This window comes from Electrophorus electricus, chromosome 17 (genome assembly GCF_041902795.1).
Source record: "Electrophorus electricus isolate QZ-2024a chromosome 17, ASM4190279v1, whole genome shotgun sequence".
Taxonomy (NCBI): Eukaryota; Metazoa; Chordata; class Actinopteri; order Gymnotiformes; family Gymnotidae; genus Electrophorus; species Electrophorus electricus.
The window spans coordinates 16,664,371-16,683,231 of NC_137513.1; the positions used below are offsets into that span (position 1 = coordinate 16,664,371).

Consider the following 18,861-nt stretch of genomic DNA (forward strand, 5'->3'; position numbering starts at 1 on the left):
ATATATATATATATATATATATATATATATATATATAATTTTTTCCCTGATAAACATGAACCACGAGAGTATATCAAAATATCATCTGTTTTCGTTTGACCAAATGTTACGGTAATCACAGTGACAGTGACAATAACAGAAAGACATTTTTAAAAAATGTAAATATGATAATTAAGTTATGTAATTTGTAAATTTGATAGTTAAGCTATGAATTAAGAAAAAAAAAAGAAAATGCATCAGGTTAAATATGGCTTCACTATCATGTAAATGATTATGGCCTGTTACTACTGCTGTTACTACTGCTATAATTACTATTACTTTTCATTATCTGTGATTTGAAACCAAGCCAGATGTGTCGAATTTGTTTTATGTTATTCATATTTCATACTTTTTGCTTATATTCACCTGTTGCGCTTTGTCTCCATCATATGGTCAGGCTGGGTACAGGAAAAGACTACTGCTGTCGAGCTGTGACGTTGAGCGCCGACCTTTGCCTGTACAGCCACTACTATTTCCCAGCAGAGCTTCAGCTGTGCAGAATAGAAGAGGAGACAGGTCTCTGCAAAGACAGGTCTCTGCAGGGTCCAGTCCGCTGTAATGTGTGGATGTTTTTCTGTTTTTTTCACAGTGTATCCAAATTATTAGAATTACACAGGAAAAACAACTTAAAATTAATTAAAATTATTATTTTAAATTTCTTAAATAGAGCTGATATTTTTTCTTTGTTTTTTTTTCAGAGGCACAGCGTGTAGAATATTTCTTGTTCAGAAAATTTTGAAGAACCTTTCAAATGGCAGTAATGCTGCGTACTGCTTTGATGGCTTTTGGAATCCTGGCATCAGTCACTAGCTACAGAAATGGAAAAGTGGAAAAGGTGTGTGAAAGTATGGTGCCAAGACATGGTGGTGAACCAAACACTACTGCCATCCCATACACTTTGACTGTAGATACCAGCGAATTCAGTCCTGGGGATCACATTCAAGGTAACCCTATTATAACTGCATGTCTCTCTCTCTCTCTCTCTCTCTCTCTCTCTCTCTCTCTCTCTCTCTCTCTCTCTCTCTCTCTATATATATATATATATATATATATATATATATATATATATATATGCTTCAGGTTATAAAATTACTAAGCAAATATTTAAAAATGGAATATATAGCCTACTTAGAGAATAATAAACATATGCAATCCATATGCATAAACGTAAAAGGATATATCGAATTATAAAAATTATTAAAAGGACATATCAAATTATACAAAAAGTAGAAAACTTAATTGTGAAAACCCATTTTGCTAAAGCTACATGTATAGAACAAAATGTCTAATCTCTCCATCCTTACAAGCTCTATATTGCAAACAATATACAGTTCAACTTTCCCTCGCCTTTGACCTTTGACCCTGGCAGGTCTGAGGACTATAGACTGGTTGAAGCTGCTCTGGTGCTGGCTGCTCTTTTCTTCAGCTTCTGTTCTTTCCCTACTTTCATTTTCCATTTCTATCAAACTCTGTTTTATTTCTGTTCTCTCTGTTTTTCACTCTCTACAAAATAATATTTTAAATAATATTTTAAAACTGTGTCAATTTTACAAAGATAACAACACGTTTGCATCATTGAAAACATCAATGTCCACAGCCTCTTCAGTCACCAACAGTGCTAATGATACTGAGCCAACTAGCCTCGGTCTAACTTGAAATGTTAAAAGACTGGTATTTGATACTTACTTTAGGCAAATTTATATGCATCAGCTGAAGGAAAATCATACTAACCCTGAATTTGGTAGTAGGTGCCAATCAGGGGAATGGAGAGGGTTTTGCTTTGTTTTTAAATAAGCCAAAGAAAGCCACTCGAAAGTGCTGGGGCATCATAGCAGTAGGCCATTTTTTAAGTCCTTTGTCAAACACCAGCTTGTCCTTGTTGGTCTGGCTGCGTTGGCTTTGCAGGAGGTCTTCTCAAATCATTTAACTAGCTAAATTATTGTTTCTGTGAATTTTCGGGTGAAAATGTGCCTAATTATATTTATCGTACCCAGTCACCCTGTCGGGAAGTGTACACTTTGAAGGTTTTCTGATCGAGGCCAGAGATCTGGCAGATGTGGATGGACCCGCTATCGGCTCCTTCATGCTGCTCAACCCTGCAGTTAGTCAGCTTCTGAAATGCCACATGATCCAGGTTTAAATCATAATTTTATAATTTGACATTAGGTCAAATTCAGTGATAAACTGTTTTTATTCTGTAATTATTTACAGTAATAAATGTATAGGGAGAAATAATACCATATGTGATTATAAATATATTTGGAGTTGTTTGTAGGCTGTCTGTAGTTGGCATTTTAACACATATCTGCACTCACAGGGGTCAGCTGTTAGTCAAACCAGTGAGACTAGGAAGACTGAAGTGAGTGTTGTCTGGAATGCTCCCACTGGTGCCCCTTCAGCTGTTCTCTTTCTGTGAGTGCTTTAATGGTTTACATGCATTCCAAAGAGTTCTCTCAGAATGTTACCTTAAACAGTTGGCAAAAAAGCAACCTGTTTCATTATAAACCTGACTTGCCATTCAGTTTGTCTGTCTCTGACTTGCCAAGCAGTTTGTCCATTTGTCTGTCAGTCTGCCTCTCTCTCTTTCTCTCTCTCTGTACATGTATGTTCTTGTGAATTCAGAGCAACTGTAGTGGCTCATTACAGTAATTTCTGGATCAAGATCCCCAGTCCAGTCATTACTCAGAGTGGAATGACCCCACCCTCAATCTCGTCTACCAGCTCCACAAGCTCTGCACCTGAAACCACAGCCATACTGCTGCAGCCAGTGAGCCCATCTTTATTTCTTACATGGTGCCAGATCAATGTCCAAAGAGCTTCTTAGTCATTGCCCTTCACCCCTCCCCTCCCACCCCCTCCCCCAACAGTTCAGCTTGGAAGGCTGTGGCGTGTGGAAGTCCTGTCTGCAGGACCCCGCCGGCTGTGACCCTTCCACAGACCTGGACTGCTTCTTCCTGTCTTACCGTGTGGAGGGTCAGAGTGTGCAGTTTGAGTTGAGCGGGACTACGCATGGCTATGTTTCCTTCGCTCTGTCTGAGGATGAGTGGATGGTGGGTAGTCAAATAAACACATGACCCCAAGGGACAGCAAACACACTGCATGGCATACCGGCAAGCCACCAAATGTGGTGTGCACTGAGATTTTGCATATAGCTAAAGGTGACCCCCCTCCCATACTTCCATGTCCCTTATTGAGCATGTCTCTGGTGCAGGGAAATGATGATGTTTATCTGTGTGTGAACAATGGAGGCCATGTACATGTGGAAGCAGCATACGCAACAGGAAGGAGTTACCCAGAGGCAGCAGATAAGGTGATCCCTACATATTTTGGTGGTCTATTTACACTATGAAAGACTATGTTTTAGTATTCCTTTGGTATAATTGATTGCTCAGAGCCCCCCAGGAAACTGCCAGCAAACCAAGACGAGAATGCTCCATAAATTTAATTATGAGATAAGATGGTCAGATTTCAGCAGTTACTGTAGTGTTCTCTATCCAAAAAAACACAAGGCTGCTATGAATGGCTTGTTTATTAGCTGATGTTTGCAATTGGGAAAACCTGAATAATGAGCAGAATGTTTGGGGTCCAAGACTGAGAAGTGTTGCTGTAGAGTGATTGAGTTTCCCCTATGCAGAACGTGCTCAGTGATGTGGGCTGGAGGGCGGCAGGAGGAGTGATCCAGTGCAGTTTCCGCAGGGCAGTGGACATCCCGCAGGAGCCGCAGCGCTTCAGCCTCACCCACCCGTACTTCCTCTTCCTTGCACAGGGCATCGCACAGCGTGGTGAGTGGAGCTCGACCACTCAGTCCGGTACTGCCTTTTAGCATTCCTGCTGAGTGTGCAGTCTCATGGTTAACGAATAAAATCTACTTTTTTATGTTAAGGTACTGTGTTGATTGTAAAAGGTCTAAATAAACTGGCCCATAAATGTGTAAAAGTCCTTTTATGACATCCTCTTACAATCTTGCATTTCCTAAATGATTAGAAAGATCCGGAGAGCTCAGGCATATCAGCAAATGCCAGTCGTACAACAGGCATGTCAGGGATAAGAGAGTTGGGTCAATGGGTGCACAATTTGTAAAAGAGAAATACAAGATACACTTAAGTTGTAGCACACTTAGGTTGTATCAATAGAAGTTGTATCACTAGAACCCACAGTGCATCCGGAAAGTATTCACAGTGCTTCACTTCTTTCACATTTTGTTATGTGACAGCATTATTCCAAAATGGATTCAATTCATTTAATCATTTTTGCTCTTGAAATTCTACACACAATACCCCATAATGAGAGCGTGAAAATGGTATTATTGCAATTAGAATTTCAAGGAAATTCTATAATAATTGGAATTATTGCAAATCTATTACAAATAAAAAAACAAAAAAAAATTACATGTACATAAGTATTCACAGCCTTTGCCATGACACTCAAAATTGAGCTCAGGCACATCCTGTTTCCACTGAACATCCTTCAGTTGTTTCGACAACTTGACTGGAGTCCACCTGTGGTAAATCCAGTTGATTGGACATGATTTGGAAAGGCACACACCTGTCTATATAAGGTCCCATAGTTGACAATACATGTCAGAGCACAAACCAAGCCATGAAGTCCAAGAAATTGTCTGTAGACCTCCGAGACAGGATTGTATCGAGGCACAGCTCGGGGGAAGGGTACAGAAAAACTTCTGCAGCATTGAATGAGCATGGTGGCCTCCATCAACTGTGAATGGAAGAAGTTTGGAACCACCAGGACTCTTCCTAGAGCTGGCCGCCTGGCCAATATGAGTGATCTGTGTAGAAGGGCCTTAGTCAGGGAGGTGATCAAGAACCCAAAGGTCACTCTGACAGAGCTTCAGTGTTGCTCTGTGGAGAGAGGAGAACCTTCCAGAAGAACAACCATTTCTGCAGCACTCCATCAATCAGGCCTGTATGGTAGATTGGCCAGATGGAAGCCACTCCTCAGTAAAAGGCCCAAGACAACCCGCTTGGAGTTTGCCAAAAGGCACCTGAAGGACTCTCAGACTATGAGAAACAAAATTCTCTGGTCTGATGAAACAAAGATTGAACTCTTTGGCCTGAATGCCAAGCGTCATGTCTGGAGGAAACCAGGCACCTCTCATCACCTGGCCAATACCATCCCTACAGTGAAGCATGGGGGTGGCAGCATCATGCTGTGGGGTTGTTTTTTGGCAGCAGGAACTCGGAGACTAGTCAGGGTCGAGGGAAAGATGAATGCAACAATGTACAGAGACATCCTTGAAGAAAACCTGCTCCAGAGTGCTCTGGACCTCAGACTGGGGTGAAAGTTCATCTTCCAACAGCACAACAACCCTAAGCACACAGCTAAGATAACAAAGGAATGGCTTCAGGACAGCTCTGTGAATGTTCTTGTGTGGCCCAGCCAGAGCCCAGACTTGAACCTGAATGAACATCTCCAGAGAGAGCTGAAAATGGCTGTGCCCAACGCTCCCCATCCAACCTGATGGAGCTTGAGAGGTTCTGCAAAGAAGAATGGGAGAAACTGCCCAAAAATAGGTGTGCCATTTTCCACTTTGTCATTATGGGGTATTGTGTGTAGAATTTTGAGGGGGAAAAAAGAATTTAATCCATTTTGGAATATGTCTGTAACATAACAAAATGTGGAAAAATGTGAATACTTTCCAGATGCACTGTATGTACCAAAGTCACTTTGATCATGTTCAAATAAATGATTCATCTCTTCATTTAGGACACAGTTTTACTGCATTTGGTCAGTATTTCATATGTGCAGTATTGCAGTGTTTGCAGTTGTTATTGCTGATGTTTCCTAACTTATGAAGCACATGTCGAAGTGTGCAATAAAGGAACATTACAACCACACTAACTCAGTACGGTTCCTCTCTTGGCACTGCCACAGGTCAAATCAATAAACATGAACGTCAACCCTTCATATCAGCTCAGCGGCATGTCATTACCGGCACACCGGAGATAGTGACAGGATCCCACTCACCCTTGATCATGAAATGCCATGGTAAGCATTTATCCACCACTTCAGGACAGAGAGAGTTATAGTTAGATGTGCAGGTTGTCACAAATAATATATGGCATTTGAGGGATTTCCCATCAGTGAAACTCAACAAGACTGTAAACACTAACAACAAAATATCAATGATTCTTGGAGTGCTTTTGGGAATGTAAAGCACGCTTCCCTAGATGTAGAGTTCCTGTGCAATGTATGTTACATTTACATTTACATTTATGGTATTTAGCAGACGCTCTTATCCTGAGCGACTTACAAAAGTGCTTTGTCGTATACTCAGAGAATACATCCTAGCCAGTACAGTAGGTTAGATACTGATGAACTAGAATACTGTTGAAATACAGGAATCAATAATGATGCCTAGAAATGCAAAATACATAAGCTTTATCTCAGACAATGATAAGTGCAATAAACAATAAGTACTAGAGTTTGTTAGTCAACATCAGTTGTGTGATTAATGTTATTTCTGATTATTGCTTAATTATACACTCTCTCTCACACACATACACCCCAGCTTGGCAAAGGATCAGTTAACATCAGTGTAATAACCAATACCCTACAATAAGTACTAGTTTAAATTAGTCAACATAGGAGCAGGATCAGAGGTCATTTAAATATTCCACAAACAGATGGGTCTTCAGTCTACGTTTGAAGAGTGTTCTTTGCTCCCTCTCTAACACCACCATTTTAACCTCATTGAAGGCCTGTTAATTAGCCAATGAGTTAAACCCAGGTGGGATCTGGAAAACGCCTAAACTGTGCAGTGTGCTTGGGCAGGATGGGTAAGCACTGTGGGCTGCTGTGTCTATCTGCTCTTCTTTGGGTATGTGCTCCAGGTGCTCTGATGCTGATTGCTTGGATGATGTCTGCCAGCATAGGCACTTTCTTTGCAGGCCTTTTCAAGCCAGACTGGCCTGAAAAGACCCTGTTTGGACAAAAAGTCTGGTTCCAGGTATTAGAATGAACTCCACTAAGTGATCTGTAATAGTAATGTGCTTGCTTTACTCTTTAAGTTAGGCTGCTTTTTATGTCAAATTATTCCCATTATTTATATGGTGTGGAAGTTGTGCATCTTAAGAAATGCTTTTGTCCAGGTGCACCGTGGGCTGATGTGGCTGACATTGGCTCTCATGATCGCTGGCTTCATTTTGCCTTTTGTCTACAGGAGAGGCTGGAGCACGGTGAGGTCCCTGTACTCTGCTCATAAGACAATGAATTATGCTACAATGAATATGTGTAACCTTGCTGGTAGCCTGAGTGCCACAGGGTGTGTGGCAAGACGCACCGACTTCCTCATTCGTGCAGAATGTTTGACGTTACACGTTTAAGACAACGGTGGCACTCACGTATAACACAATGAGTATAACTATACACTTACCAATAAACGATAAACACCTACACTTTGACATGGGACAAACTAACGTTAAGGCCACACAGATCTAGTTAAACACACGTAGCGACAATGCACACACAGACAGGGGTTTGAATAGACGTAAGATATTAACACTAAATCCTGTTCACTTGTGTGCAATCCTGGGGGGTGGGGGGGCATGGTTACAACATAAACACAGTACATGTGGATCCCCGTGCACGCGGCTGGCCATACCACGTGACTTATCCTAACTCCCAGCACCTCAATAATGCCACTAAGAACCTTGAACTTGTATATTGTACAGACATATTGCAAGCTTATTAGAATAATGAGCTAAATGAATGGAAGGCAGGATATGATTCCATCTCCTGTGTCACTATCACATCAGATCAGCAGAGAGCTCGATTTTACTCAAAATCATTGACAGTTACATGCTTGATTACAATAACTAGATTTCTGAAATGGAAACCTGGGACATTTCCCCATTTCCAGTCAGACAATATTATTAATATATCCAGTGGTTTTACTTATGAAAAAAAAAAGAAGACAGTTCCATTTTTGTGTATTTTGACCTTTTTTAAAAAAACTAATTTATTTAACTCATATTCCAAATGTAGCTACAATTTGTATTAAAAAAACATGGCCCATACTCAGAGGTGGCCCATATGAATCAAATAGCATGCTAAATACATGATATTATGAGATTTCTGCACCATCTCACACATAATCATTGTTGCTGTTCCCCATAACCATAGTAACTCACTTCCGCCTGCCTGCGTGAGCACGGTGTGAGGAGAGAGAAAGACATTGTTGACTGAGATTAATCTTAAATTACTCTGTGCAGCATGTGTAGGAATAAATTACAATAGTCCTATAGAAAATGGATATTCCTTGCTTTTCCCGTTGTGAGATTTGTCACTTTTTAGAAATAAAAAATGGTCTCTATAGTGGCCTAAGCAGGGATGAGGCAAGGATAAGTTACGTTTACCTCAAGATTCAGTGGTTGTATGAACTGATAATTCATATTCATATTAAATATTTTGTCAGTAAAGACAGAGACAGAAATAGACCTGTGGTTATAGCCCATCATTATAGCCAGACCCTGAACACACTCCTGGGCAAGTTCTAGTTCTGGAGAGACAGAGATGGCTGTTATCCACATATGTACTCTTTGTAGATTGCATAATAGCTTACGTTCAAGTTTTGAATATATGTTTGTTGTCGACTCACTTGACAATAGCTTCTGGTTGAGTTTTACTCAGCAGTAGCCCCCTCTGCTGGTTAAAACAAGCACAACACAAAACGTCTCTCAGGTTTCTTAGGACTTTCTGCGGTGGGACATTTTTGGGGACAGCTCCAGCCGGGGACAGCCAACCAAAAACAGGTGCTGTCCCTGGAAAATGGGGACATTTTATCACCCTGTTTGATTCACCTGACTGAATGGGGATTTGAGTGACCTAACACTGATTTACTATATATTTCTTTAATTTTTCAAACCATTGCATTCTAAAACCTCTTGTGTAAAAAAAAATCTGTGTATATATATATATGTATATATATATATATATATATATATATATATATATATATATATATATATATATATAAAATGGAGAAGAACTGTGCCAAAAAAAAAAGCAATAACTCAAAAACATCTACATGTATGTATGTTGTGGATAACATAATCTATCCTACATAGGAAGCTACTGCTCATATGTGCTTGGGCTGCATCGTCATGGCTCTCACTGTCATTCAGCCAATCATGGCTGCCCTCAGACCGGCACCAGACTCATCATGGTACATGCTAATCACATATGTACAGCATGCAAAATATTTCAGAGCTTGGGACTTGAGATTGACACATGTGTTTATCCTTATCCATCCTTAACCCGTAAGGTGAACCTTTAATAAATGATGGGTAACTTGCATAGTGGATCATCTCTGTGCATACAGTATATGTTAGAATATTGACCAAAGGCACTTTGAGTTTTACTTCCAACAGCCTACATTCGATTAATTTAAAGACGCTGTCATCATAGCCCATGTATTTCTTCAGTAGATGGATATTCAATTGGCTACACTGGGGTGTGGGAAATACAGCAGAGGTTTTTGCAGGTGAACACCTATTATTCGCATGTATTATTTGCAGTTATTTACTGCAGTTATTTATTATTTGCAAGATTTACTGCAGTGTGAAAATATCATTTTCCACAGTGGTGACCATTTTTGTTGGGATGCAACAACAATCTCTCTGTCTTCCACTCCCGCAATCCACTGGGATTCTCTCTGGCTTCATTGTCTGGGTGGCCTTTTCTAAGATAATCCTGGTGATATACAAATTGGGTCTCTTTCAGCGAGGTTAGTGCAGTGCTGATCACAGACAGCCTGCTAGAATATATCATTCAAAATGCTTGGTTACATTCAAACTTCTATATAATTTATGACTAGGGCTATGTCATATCCCCTTTTAACATACCTTTGTTGTATTTAATAATTTTCCTTCTCCCTGTAGGTAGTGAATCTCCTGATGAACATGCAATTCTCCCTGGTCATTCAGTCAGATGGAAATGGGTAAGTTTGACCAAAATTTAAGAGATTTGCCCTTAATTTGACTCAAGTGGGCATCACATGAGGATTACTGATAATCCTGCTAAATTAAGAAGTAGTGCATGCTGGGCCTAACATACTGGATCAGTAGTTGTAGTTGAACTGTAGTTGATCAGTAAGTGTAGTTGAAAACATGAAATGCTAAAAAACTGGAACAGGCTGTAGGCTCCAGCCACCCCAGTGTGGTTTTTATAATCCATATCTAGGGGAGATGATTCTGACCCATGTTCTACTGCAGCAGGATACCAGGTGCAAGATGATTGCCCTTGCTATCTTTGTTACTGGGATCTCACTGTTCCTGATTGCTCTCCTCTGCTCCATAAGTGCAATATGAGAGATGTCCCAGAGCCTGCCACACACTGGTAATGGACAGGGCACCCAAGGCTCTCGCGTATGACAACAGAAATCATTTTCAGTAATTGATATCTCTTTATTTCAAATGAATATGCTGTATTGGGAAGATACTGTAAAGGAAAAAAAATATCAAGCTGAGAATTAATTTACCACCTGCAACAAACTAAATAATAATAATAAATATGAACAACTACATAGTTTTATTCTGTAATCATTTGCTCACAAAAATGAATGATGTCATATTTAGCAGGCAATAGTCATTTCTGATAACAAGAATGTTGAAACAGTTCACCAAACAAAACATTCAGTGCAAAATGCACAAGTTTATATTTCAGGATTAAATGGATCAACACTGAAGCTAAAAATTTAAAAAGCCAAAATGAACTATGGTCCAAGCATTGACAGAGTACCAGAGGTGTGCTTTGTATTTGTTAAATTCTTGAGCATGTACCTTTGACTGCTGCATCAAATAAATATCTCATAAGTCTGCATGTGGGATCATTTCATTGGCTTTGATAGGACTATTTACGTTTTACATTCCATAAATGAAGTCACTTGCGGGAAATAATCTAAGATAAATTTATAGAATCATTATTTCAAAGTTTACATTAATTATTCAAATAGTGCAGATCATTCATTTACAAATAGCTGAAATCAGAATAATAAAATTTGTTTTTTCTTCTTTTTTTTCAGAATGCAGTGCGATTTTATAAACTGTGCTTTTTGTCATATTTAAAAATTTATAGAGGAGAAAATATAGTATGAAATTAATAGAGGTGCATTTATATGACTTAAAACAATACATTAAAATACGTTAAAAGGTGAACAGCACAGCAGCCTCACTTCAAGTAACTGAATTCTGAATAGCTGAATGCCTGTGCTGTGTTTCATGATCATAGAGTTTCATGAATTCTGATTATCTGAATAGATGAATGCGTGTGCTGTGTGGTGTCATCGTTCAGTCCTGTGGCTGATGATTTGCGAAGATCCCTGCTTCCCATCTCTGGACCAGGGCACTCTTCCGCCTCACTCCAGTGTAATGGGCTTCGGGGAACTAGAGGAGAAAGTTTCACCAGTAAAACTACATTCCATGAGCAGTTTCAAGGTGAAATGTGCAAAGTTCAAAAGCACACCTAAAGTGGTTGGGAGACAGTAGGGTGTGCTGTGTAAAATGTTGGCAGAAGCAGGGAGTGTCAAACTGCTGCAGGGCAAAAATACAAGACTGATTGATATGTTTTGAGACACAGCCAGTCTGAAATCCCTGGCATAAGCTAAGGTCCATATGGAGTACTCCGTCAGCCTGACTGAGAAAGGGGTGTCACAGTGTTAATGCGGAAATGTGATTTACTGATTTTGAATCATTATTTCTCACAATATTTCTCATATTATTTTTCACAGTATCTTTTTGTGTACAATCATGCCACCTCCACAAAGTCAAACTTGCTTAAATGCGTCTATGAAATATGTTAGAATAACAAACTGGAGAATCTGCGAATCGCTGGACTCTTCATCCAGTTGAACAGATTACACACATTAGCACACATAATTTGTGACCGTAAGAAAAAAAACAAAACATTGTTAAACGTGCTCTACCTTCTGATCACATGACAAGGCAGAACGGTCCATTTTGCGTATCTTGGAGGGGGAGGAAGGGGAGGACTTGCATTTCGCAGGTATCTCTCCTACAAAAATATAAAATAGTGACTTTTCATTTACCTCCACATCCCACAGGCCGTTAGGATTCTTTGGCAGCAGTGACCCAAATGGGTCTACATGGCTGAAAGGTAAATTATGGCTGTGTGTGATTCACAAAAATAACTGGCTTTCATTTAATATTGTCTTTTAGGTTTTTAATACTGACTTTAATAATGACTTCAGTACATGAAATTACTCATTAGACTGAATAGTGAATTTTTCATAACACTCACAAAATGTTCAATGGAAATAGCTGAGATTATTCTAAACAGTTACAGAAGTTGCAGCAGGTAAAATGCAATAACTAGATGCTGTAATATTTGAGTTGTCTGAGAATAACTGAGGAGCCAATCTGGAAATCTCATACCTGCTCTGTCATAGGTGAATTTCTCCTGTGAGAGTAAATTTGGAGACACCAGAATGGTGTCGTATTTCTCTCGGTTGTACAGCTGTGCCCTCTGTCTCTTGAACTCCTCTTCTCTCTGCCTGACCACCTTGATCTCCTGGTCCACCAGTGACTGGGTGCTGCGTGATCTCAGCTTGAAGAAGGGGTTTTTGTGGAATGTGCTCTCCTGAGGCTCATGGCACATAGTGTTCAGGCAGAATTCTGAGGCACTACGGATAATGAGATTGGATGTTTCCAGTATGATGACGTTGGACATGTCCGAGGACCATTTGGCACACCTGTTTGACCCGGGTGAGAGAAGGCCTTTGCCCTTGTGCCTCGGGCTTGCAGGATATGAATCTGGCTCGAGAATGATGACATTGTTAGCCACCATCTCATGGTAGGACGATCGCGATGATGGCGATGTGGTGATGGAGAAGGTTGGTGTTTTGGAGCTGGGGGATCTCTGTGACCTGCACCTGTCCTCCGGTGTGTTATACATCCTTCGTCTATCCTCTGGCTCTGACCTGCCTGTCAAGAGAGTCAATGATCTGGGTTTGCCCTGGACAGTGTCACCAGAGGACGGTCTTGACATGGCCCGCTCCCTTCGGAAACTTTCCTCTCGTTCCATAGTTTCGCGAATTGCCCTCTCGACTGGAGTCTCGGGCTCATCATACTGAGACCTGTAACTTGTGTCATCCATTCCTGAGTCCTCGGAGCATGGGCTGAACTGGGTATACTGGTAGTCTCCAAGGCTTAGGCCTTCTGGTTCTGGGTCACGCTTGGGTCTCTCCAGGTTACGCACAGGTGTGTACATGGTGCTGTGTGTGCCCTGGCAGTTGCCACGCCTCGCAGTGGGCTGATGCAGCTGGCTCTTGCTCTCCTCCTCCATCCTCCTCCACTGCTGCCTGGTTGTCCTGAAGTCCAGGTGCTCTGAGCTGACGTTCTCACTCTTTGACTCCTCAATCACTCTGTGGTCCTGTGGCAACTCCCTGTCCAGCTCGGAGGTTGAGGCAGACAAGCGCTGCAGGCCATGCTTGGCACTTTGTCTGAGACCCTCATCGTCCCCTGGGATCTTGGACAAGCTGCTGTAGTGCATCACCATCTCATACTGGTTGTCTTCTGACTCGCATTCTATGAGACTTTCAGGTTGTTCCAGAATATCATCGCTTTCTGCTGTTGTCACTAGTGCTTCATCTTCAGGTTCACATTTGCTCTGCGATAGGGTGTTACTGTGTTCCTCGGCTGCATGGTCTAGGTTGCTTGTCTCTTCACTGTCATGTGACATATCTGGTCCTACAATATCACTGCTTTCCTCTTCATCAACGACACGAGAAAACACAGACTTCCACTGCTCTTCAGCTTCACTGTCTGAGGAAACAATGGCCATCTCCACCTGCAGACACTCGCTCAGATCATCTCGCTCATTGTCGTGGCACAATTCTGTGGAGACATCAGAAACATCTAAACCTCCAATTTGCTGCTCCAGCACAGTCTCTTCTATTATTTTCAGACTCTCCTGTAGTTCTTTGTGCTCTGACTCCTTGGCACCAAGAGGACATGGATGGTTGCCTTCCCCTTCCACTGACTGACTCTGGGCTCTCTGCTCTGTGTCAGGCTCCGGAGGTGGCACACATTCTCTGACACATGCCACCTCTCTTTCAGTCTCATTTACCATGGTGTCCTCCTGAGGGTTTGCACTTCTGTTGGTTTCACAGGAGCTCTCAGATTTGCCAGGCATGCCGTTCCCTTTGTATTGCTCTGTGATCGGGGAGCTGCTCTTTTCAGTATCTGGACATTCGGGGAAATTTATGTTGGTGCATTCTACTTCATCCCCACTGCCCTGCTGGATTTTCTCCTCTTCCACAACCTCAGGATCTGTTTTACAATCTTTTACATCAGCCCTTTCTGTAAGCTGGCCAGTCTCCATGGTGACAGACTCAGATAGGTATTTTTGCTCTTTTTGCTGCTGATTTAAAGAGTCTTTTCTCCCTTCGTTTATTTCACTCCCATTTGGCCTTTTCACACCAGTAGTGGCTCGCTATGAGAGTTAGATTGAAAAATGTATTTAGATTCATGGAGATGCAAAAATGGGGAAAATGTAGAGCATCAAAACTATTACAAAACAGCATGCCCCCTTCACTCTGATAACTGAGGGCTGACTTGAGGGTTTAAGTAGGTGGACAGACTGTCTTATGCCATTTTAGTGAAATTGCACCATGTCACTTTAATTTCATTGAGCCGCACCATTCGTCACACCACAAGACAAGATGTGGGTGGAAATTTTTGATAGGGCAAATCACCACTAGACAGGTTTCATACCAAGCATGGAATCTCTTAATGGGATAAGAATCCACATTAAATGCTTTTTTTATTGGCCATAAAGCTAAGTGGATATGAAAGATAAATATGTTTACATAAGGACATTTAATCTATCCTGGGACTTCCATGCGATATGTCACAGAAGTGTTGCAACATGAGAAAATATTGATATAGACATAATAGATAGATAGATAGAGAGAGAGAGAGAGAGAGAGAGAGAGAGAGAGAGAGAGAGAGAGAGAGAGAAAATAAAGGAGACAGGGTATTCTGCCCAAGTGGAAGTGATTTGAGTCCAGATTAAAACACTGCATTGAAGCCTCACAAATTCATACATTTTCATATGCTTAAGAAGATTCTTTAATGTCACAGCTCTTTTTCTACAATTCTTTTGTAATTAAGTTGGTTTGTGCACTCTGTTTGCACTACGCAAATCTGCAGTTTACATGCAGACTCCATTCTTCTCCTTTGTATTTAAATTAGTTGCAAAGACCACTCCTGTTTAATTGCAGACATTGATTCTAAATGCAAGAAATCTCAGTAGTGTTCTGCACAATTGTTACATTTATTTATGTAACACTTTTTACAACAGATGTCACAAAGCAGCAATAGTGTTCTGCTAGTTGACTTTTTCAAAGTCAACACTTCTGATATCTTACTATCTTATGATACTTGAACCAAATTTTCTTCCAATGCCTTAAGTGGCATTGTTCAGACTTCCCTCCATGGTCCTTTCCATCGTAGTTTACAGTCTTATCTGGAGTTAGTCTTATTGATTGTGATTAATTTCCTGATCAGCCTTCAATATCACAAGAGTAATCACCATAACATTATTCTACCAAAATGCTTTCATTTAAATAATCAAAAGTATTTAATTTCAATTCATATTTATAAATAATATATAGGTTGCAATTAATGTAGTGAATCAAAGAAACAAAACTGTTCATAGTTCCAAGACCATAAAGAGTACTATAACTCTATTTTGCCAAGGAACATATTTGGTGAGGTTTTTTTTTTTTTTTTTTTTTTTTTTTTTTACATGGCATTGAAGCAGCAAGAAATGGTTGCTTAGAAACACTTTATCATAGTGAATGAAGGGCGTCAAGCAGCCTTGCTTATAATTAAAAAATAACTATATGACTATGAAACTAGCAGAATATTTTGGTTCAGTTAGAGTACTAGCCAGATTGTTCATTTGGTTGGTATTATATGGGATAACTGCGCATTCAATTGTGCAAGAATACAGGCTAAATTTGGTTGCGTTATTGAATTAAAAAGGCGTCATATGCTCTTCTGTCAGACTGCTGATTGTGTGACCACCATTCACCAAAAATAAGACTCGATGATTTTGGAAATCGAACTCTCGCTTTCTGTGCAACGTCCTCTCACCCAAAGCAACGTGCCGGAGACACCGCTGTGATGTCATTGGCCAATACCCAATCATAGCTCCACAAACAGTGAAATGAAGTCGCTCTTTTCTGTCAATTCATGTGAAAATCCATCAGAGTTAATATTCGCAATAATCCCTACCCCAACACCCCTTAATTTTATTCTGATGATAAATCTGGAAAGCTCAATACAGCAAACTCAGCTCAGGATAGCCACCAGTCCAATAGCATCAGTCCAAAAATATTAATATAGTATTTTTATATTAACATGGATCTGGCCATCTTAAATACATATTTGCTCTGTTGTTCAGAGTCAAAGCAGACGCCCTGCGTAAAAAACGAAACATTAATGCAATGAAGGTGCAAAAGGATTTATATTTGTCACTTCACGAAAGAATCTTGATAAGGAACATGCGGAGATGTTCGTCTGGCTCAATAAAGCATGTTCCCGCGGAAGCTTTTGGGCGTCAGATATTCAGTCAAGTATGCTGGGCCACCGCATGCGCGCCTACATCTCCGCATCAGCCTCTTTCCGTGTTTCGCGCATGCAGAGATTTGCCATAGCAGGAAGGATGCAACAGATAAATAATATTTTTTAGCAGCGTGGTACCTACCAGTAGCTTTAAAAACAGGAGCCAAACGGATATCATCTCCAATCTACCGCAATACACACATGCTCGAACGAAGCGAAAAGGCAGTGCGAATAACCAAGCGCCAACACGTCGCGAGTAATTCATATGGTTGAACTTGAATGGGGGAAAGGATCAAGTTCACGAGATCGCGGCGAGGCAGAGTCCTCTTCGCGCCTATCGATCAGTCAGCAGTGAAGTAGAGCGGATTGAATGGGTATTGGCAGAAATCTCCAGCGAACCAGCTCTATCGTCGCGCTTCCCGTTGGCGTTCTGCGCGCGTTGGAGCTGCAAGCACGTCGGCAGTGCACCATCCAACAGAAGCTCTTGCGTTCGCCCCCTGGTCGCCCACACCTTTAACGGCATCTATTGAACGCTTGGTCGTGCCCACGTACTTTCAGTTTAAAGACAATTCTTTGACCAAGGTCACTCTGTGTAAAATCGTTCAGACAACTATCTTCGTGTAAAGCGTTTTTGATGAGGGGGAAATGCATTTCTCTGGATCATATAATTTCATTTAGGTAGAGATAAATACCTGTCGGGCACTAGTAATTTCACTTTGATTGACAGCAAAGCGACAGGTTTGGGTCACATTGTGCTTGGAGAAAGATGAGCTTTCATTTCAAGTCCCTGTTGGGAATTAAACCTTAACTCTCCTATGCTGGCAGAATCCCACAAAACTCAATAAATGTTAACAAAACCCCAAATTCCCTGGATCTGTCATGGACCACTGAAGAAAATAGGGAACAGAATGAGCCCTACCCTTGAACGTCTCATAGGCATAATCGCTGCATCATAAAAACAGTGAACTAAATTCAGCAAATGTATTCATGAAACATTTTAACAAATTGAACTACATTTAGGCTCCAGGTATCTATGCAGATTGGTTTTGAACAAAACCAATCATATTTTCTTATTACAGCTGTACAAAATTTACTGAAGTGACTGAACATACACATCAAATTGATGGTGTATTTTGTCTTTAAACAAGCAGTTCTAATTCAAAAATCACACATCCTTTCAATAGACTCAACTAAACATATGGTCATTTTCCACATTTTCCATCTTTCCACTGCCCATCTCTCTTGAGTGCACAGGCGTTCCCAAGACCAGTCATTTGGTGTGAACCTGTGAGCTGCAGACACATCTCAAAACTGTTCTACCAGAACTGTAGATTAACGATTGCTGATCATGGAAGATCTATCATTCACAATAGACAATTTGTATATAAATGACAGATTGTTATGCCTGTTCTATTTGCTTGCTCCTGTAAGGCTTGTTGGTTGCTCTTGACAACTTTGAGCTCTGCTGTTTTTTTTCTCACACCATCATCCCACACATTTGAGTGAAGATCAGCATGCCCAAACGCACACACACACACACACAAACACACACACACACACACACACACACACACACACACACACACACACACACACACACACACACACACACACACACACACACACACACACACAATACCTTTTTATGTCCACTGGTTTCTCAGCTCCCTCCCACAGGCACACACCATTTGCACAGTGCTCCTTACAAACAGCTCTGCTGACTGTTCGCCCATGCTGTGGAGAGGGAGCCTTAGCACTATGCTGCTTTCTCCATCAGAAGCTGAACATTGACTCACTCCCTGGCCCTGAGACAGGACAGATGTGGCATGGTACAGCATAATTGCAAAAGTGTAATTATAGGCAATTTTTAAAAACAAATAATGTATTTTTGCTGGGTACACTTACCGTAACTGTAGGATGATGGGAGTTTGGCTGGCTCAGAGGTAGGCTACTTCAGTCTGCCTGTGTGTGACTGTGAGCATGTGACCATCGCTACAGAACAATACATCCTGATTGAGCGTGTGCGAATCAACCAATGGCAGCCTGGCAGCTTCGGTGACACACACATATGTGCATGTGCATATGAATATTTTCACACACACACACACACACACACACACACACACACACACACACACACACACACACACACACACAAACACACACCCACACACACACACTAAAGAGAGAATATGTCAAAACGATTTGTGAATGA

At 40.9% G+C, this 18,861-nt stretch overlaps 2 protein-coding genes across 3 annotated transcripts; one reads left to right on the plus strand and one right to left on the minus strand.

The window, feature by feature from the left end:
• The first annotated feature begins 568 nt into the window (after window positions 1–568).
• frrs1a (ferric-chelate reductase 1a) lies at window positions 569–10,409 on the plus strand. Of its 2 annotated transcripts, none has more exons than XM_081700376.1 (15): window positions 569–983; window positions 2,034–2,173; window positions 2,357–2,451; window positions 2,662–2,806; window positions 2,907–3,089; window positions 3,251–3,349; window positions 3,674–3,821; window positions 5,932–6,045; window positions 6,891–7,006; window positions 7,149–7,235; window positions 9,126–9,223; window positions 9,483–9,541; window positions 9,641–9,784; window positions 9,939–9,997; window positions 10,275–10,409. In XM_081700376.1, the coding sequence occupies exons 1-15, from the start codon at window positions 791–793 to the stop codon at window positions 10,365–10,367; spliced, it is 1,773 nt and encodes a 590-aa protein (XP_081556502.1). In that variant the 5' UTR covers window positions 569–790; the 3' UTR covers window positions 10,368–10,409. The 2 variants fall into 2 exon arrangements, with proteins under 2 accessions (XP_081556502.1, XP_081556501.1); XM_081700375.1 differs by having other exon boundaries at window positions 10,272–10,383.
• Window positions 10,410–10,442: 33 nt separating this feature from the next.
• Window positions 10,443–17,272, minus strand: si:ch211-153l6.6 (uncharacterized). Its single transcript, XM_027026869.3, has 4 exons — window positions 16,789–17,272; window positions 12,450–14,508; window positions 11,981–12,069; window positions 10,443–11,441 (listed from the first exon to the last, which is right to left on the minus strand). The coding sequence occupies exons 1-4, from the start codon at window positions 16,909–16,911 to the stop codon at window positions 11,346–11,348; spliced, it is 2,367 nt and encodes a 788-aa protein (XP_026882670.3). The 5' UTR covers window positions 16,912–17,272; the 3' UTR covers window positions 10,443–11,345.
• Between the last annotated feature and the right edge of the window lie 1,589 nt (window positions 17,273–18,861).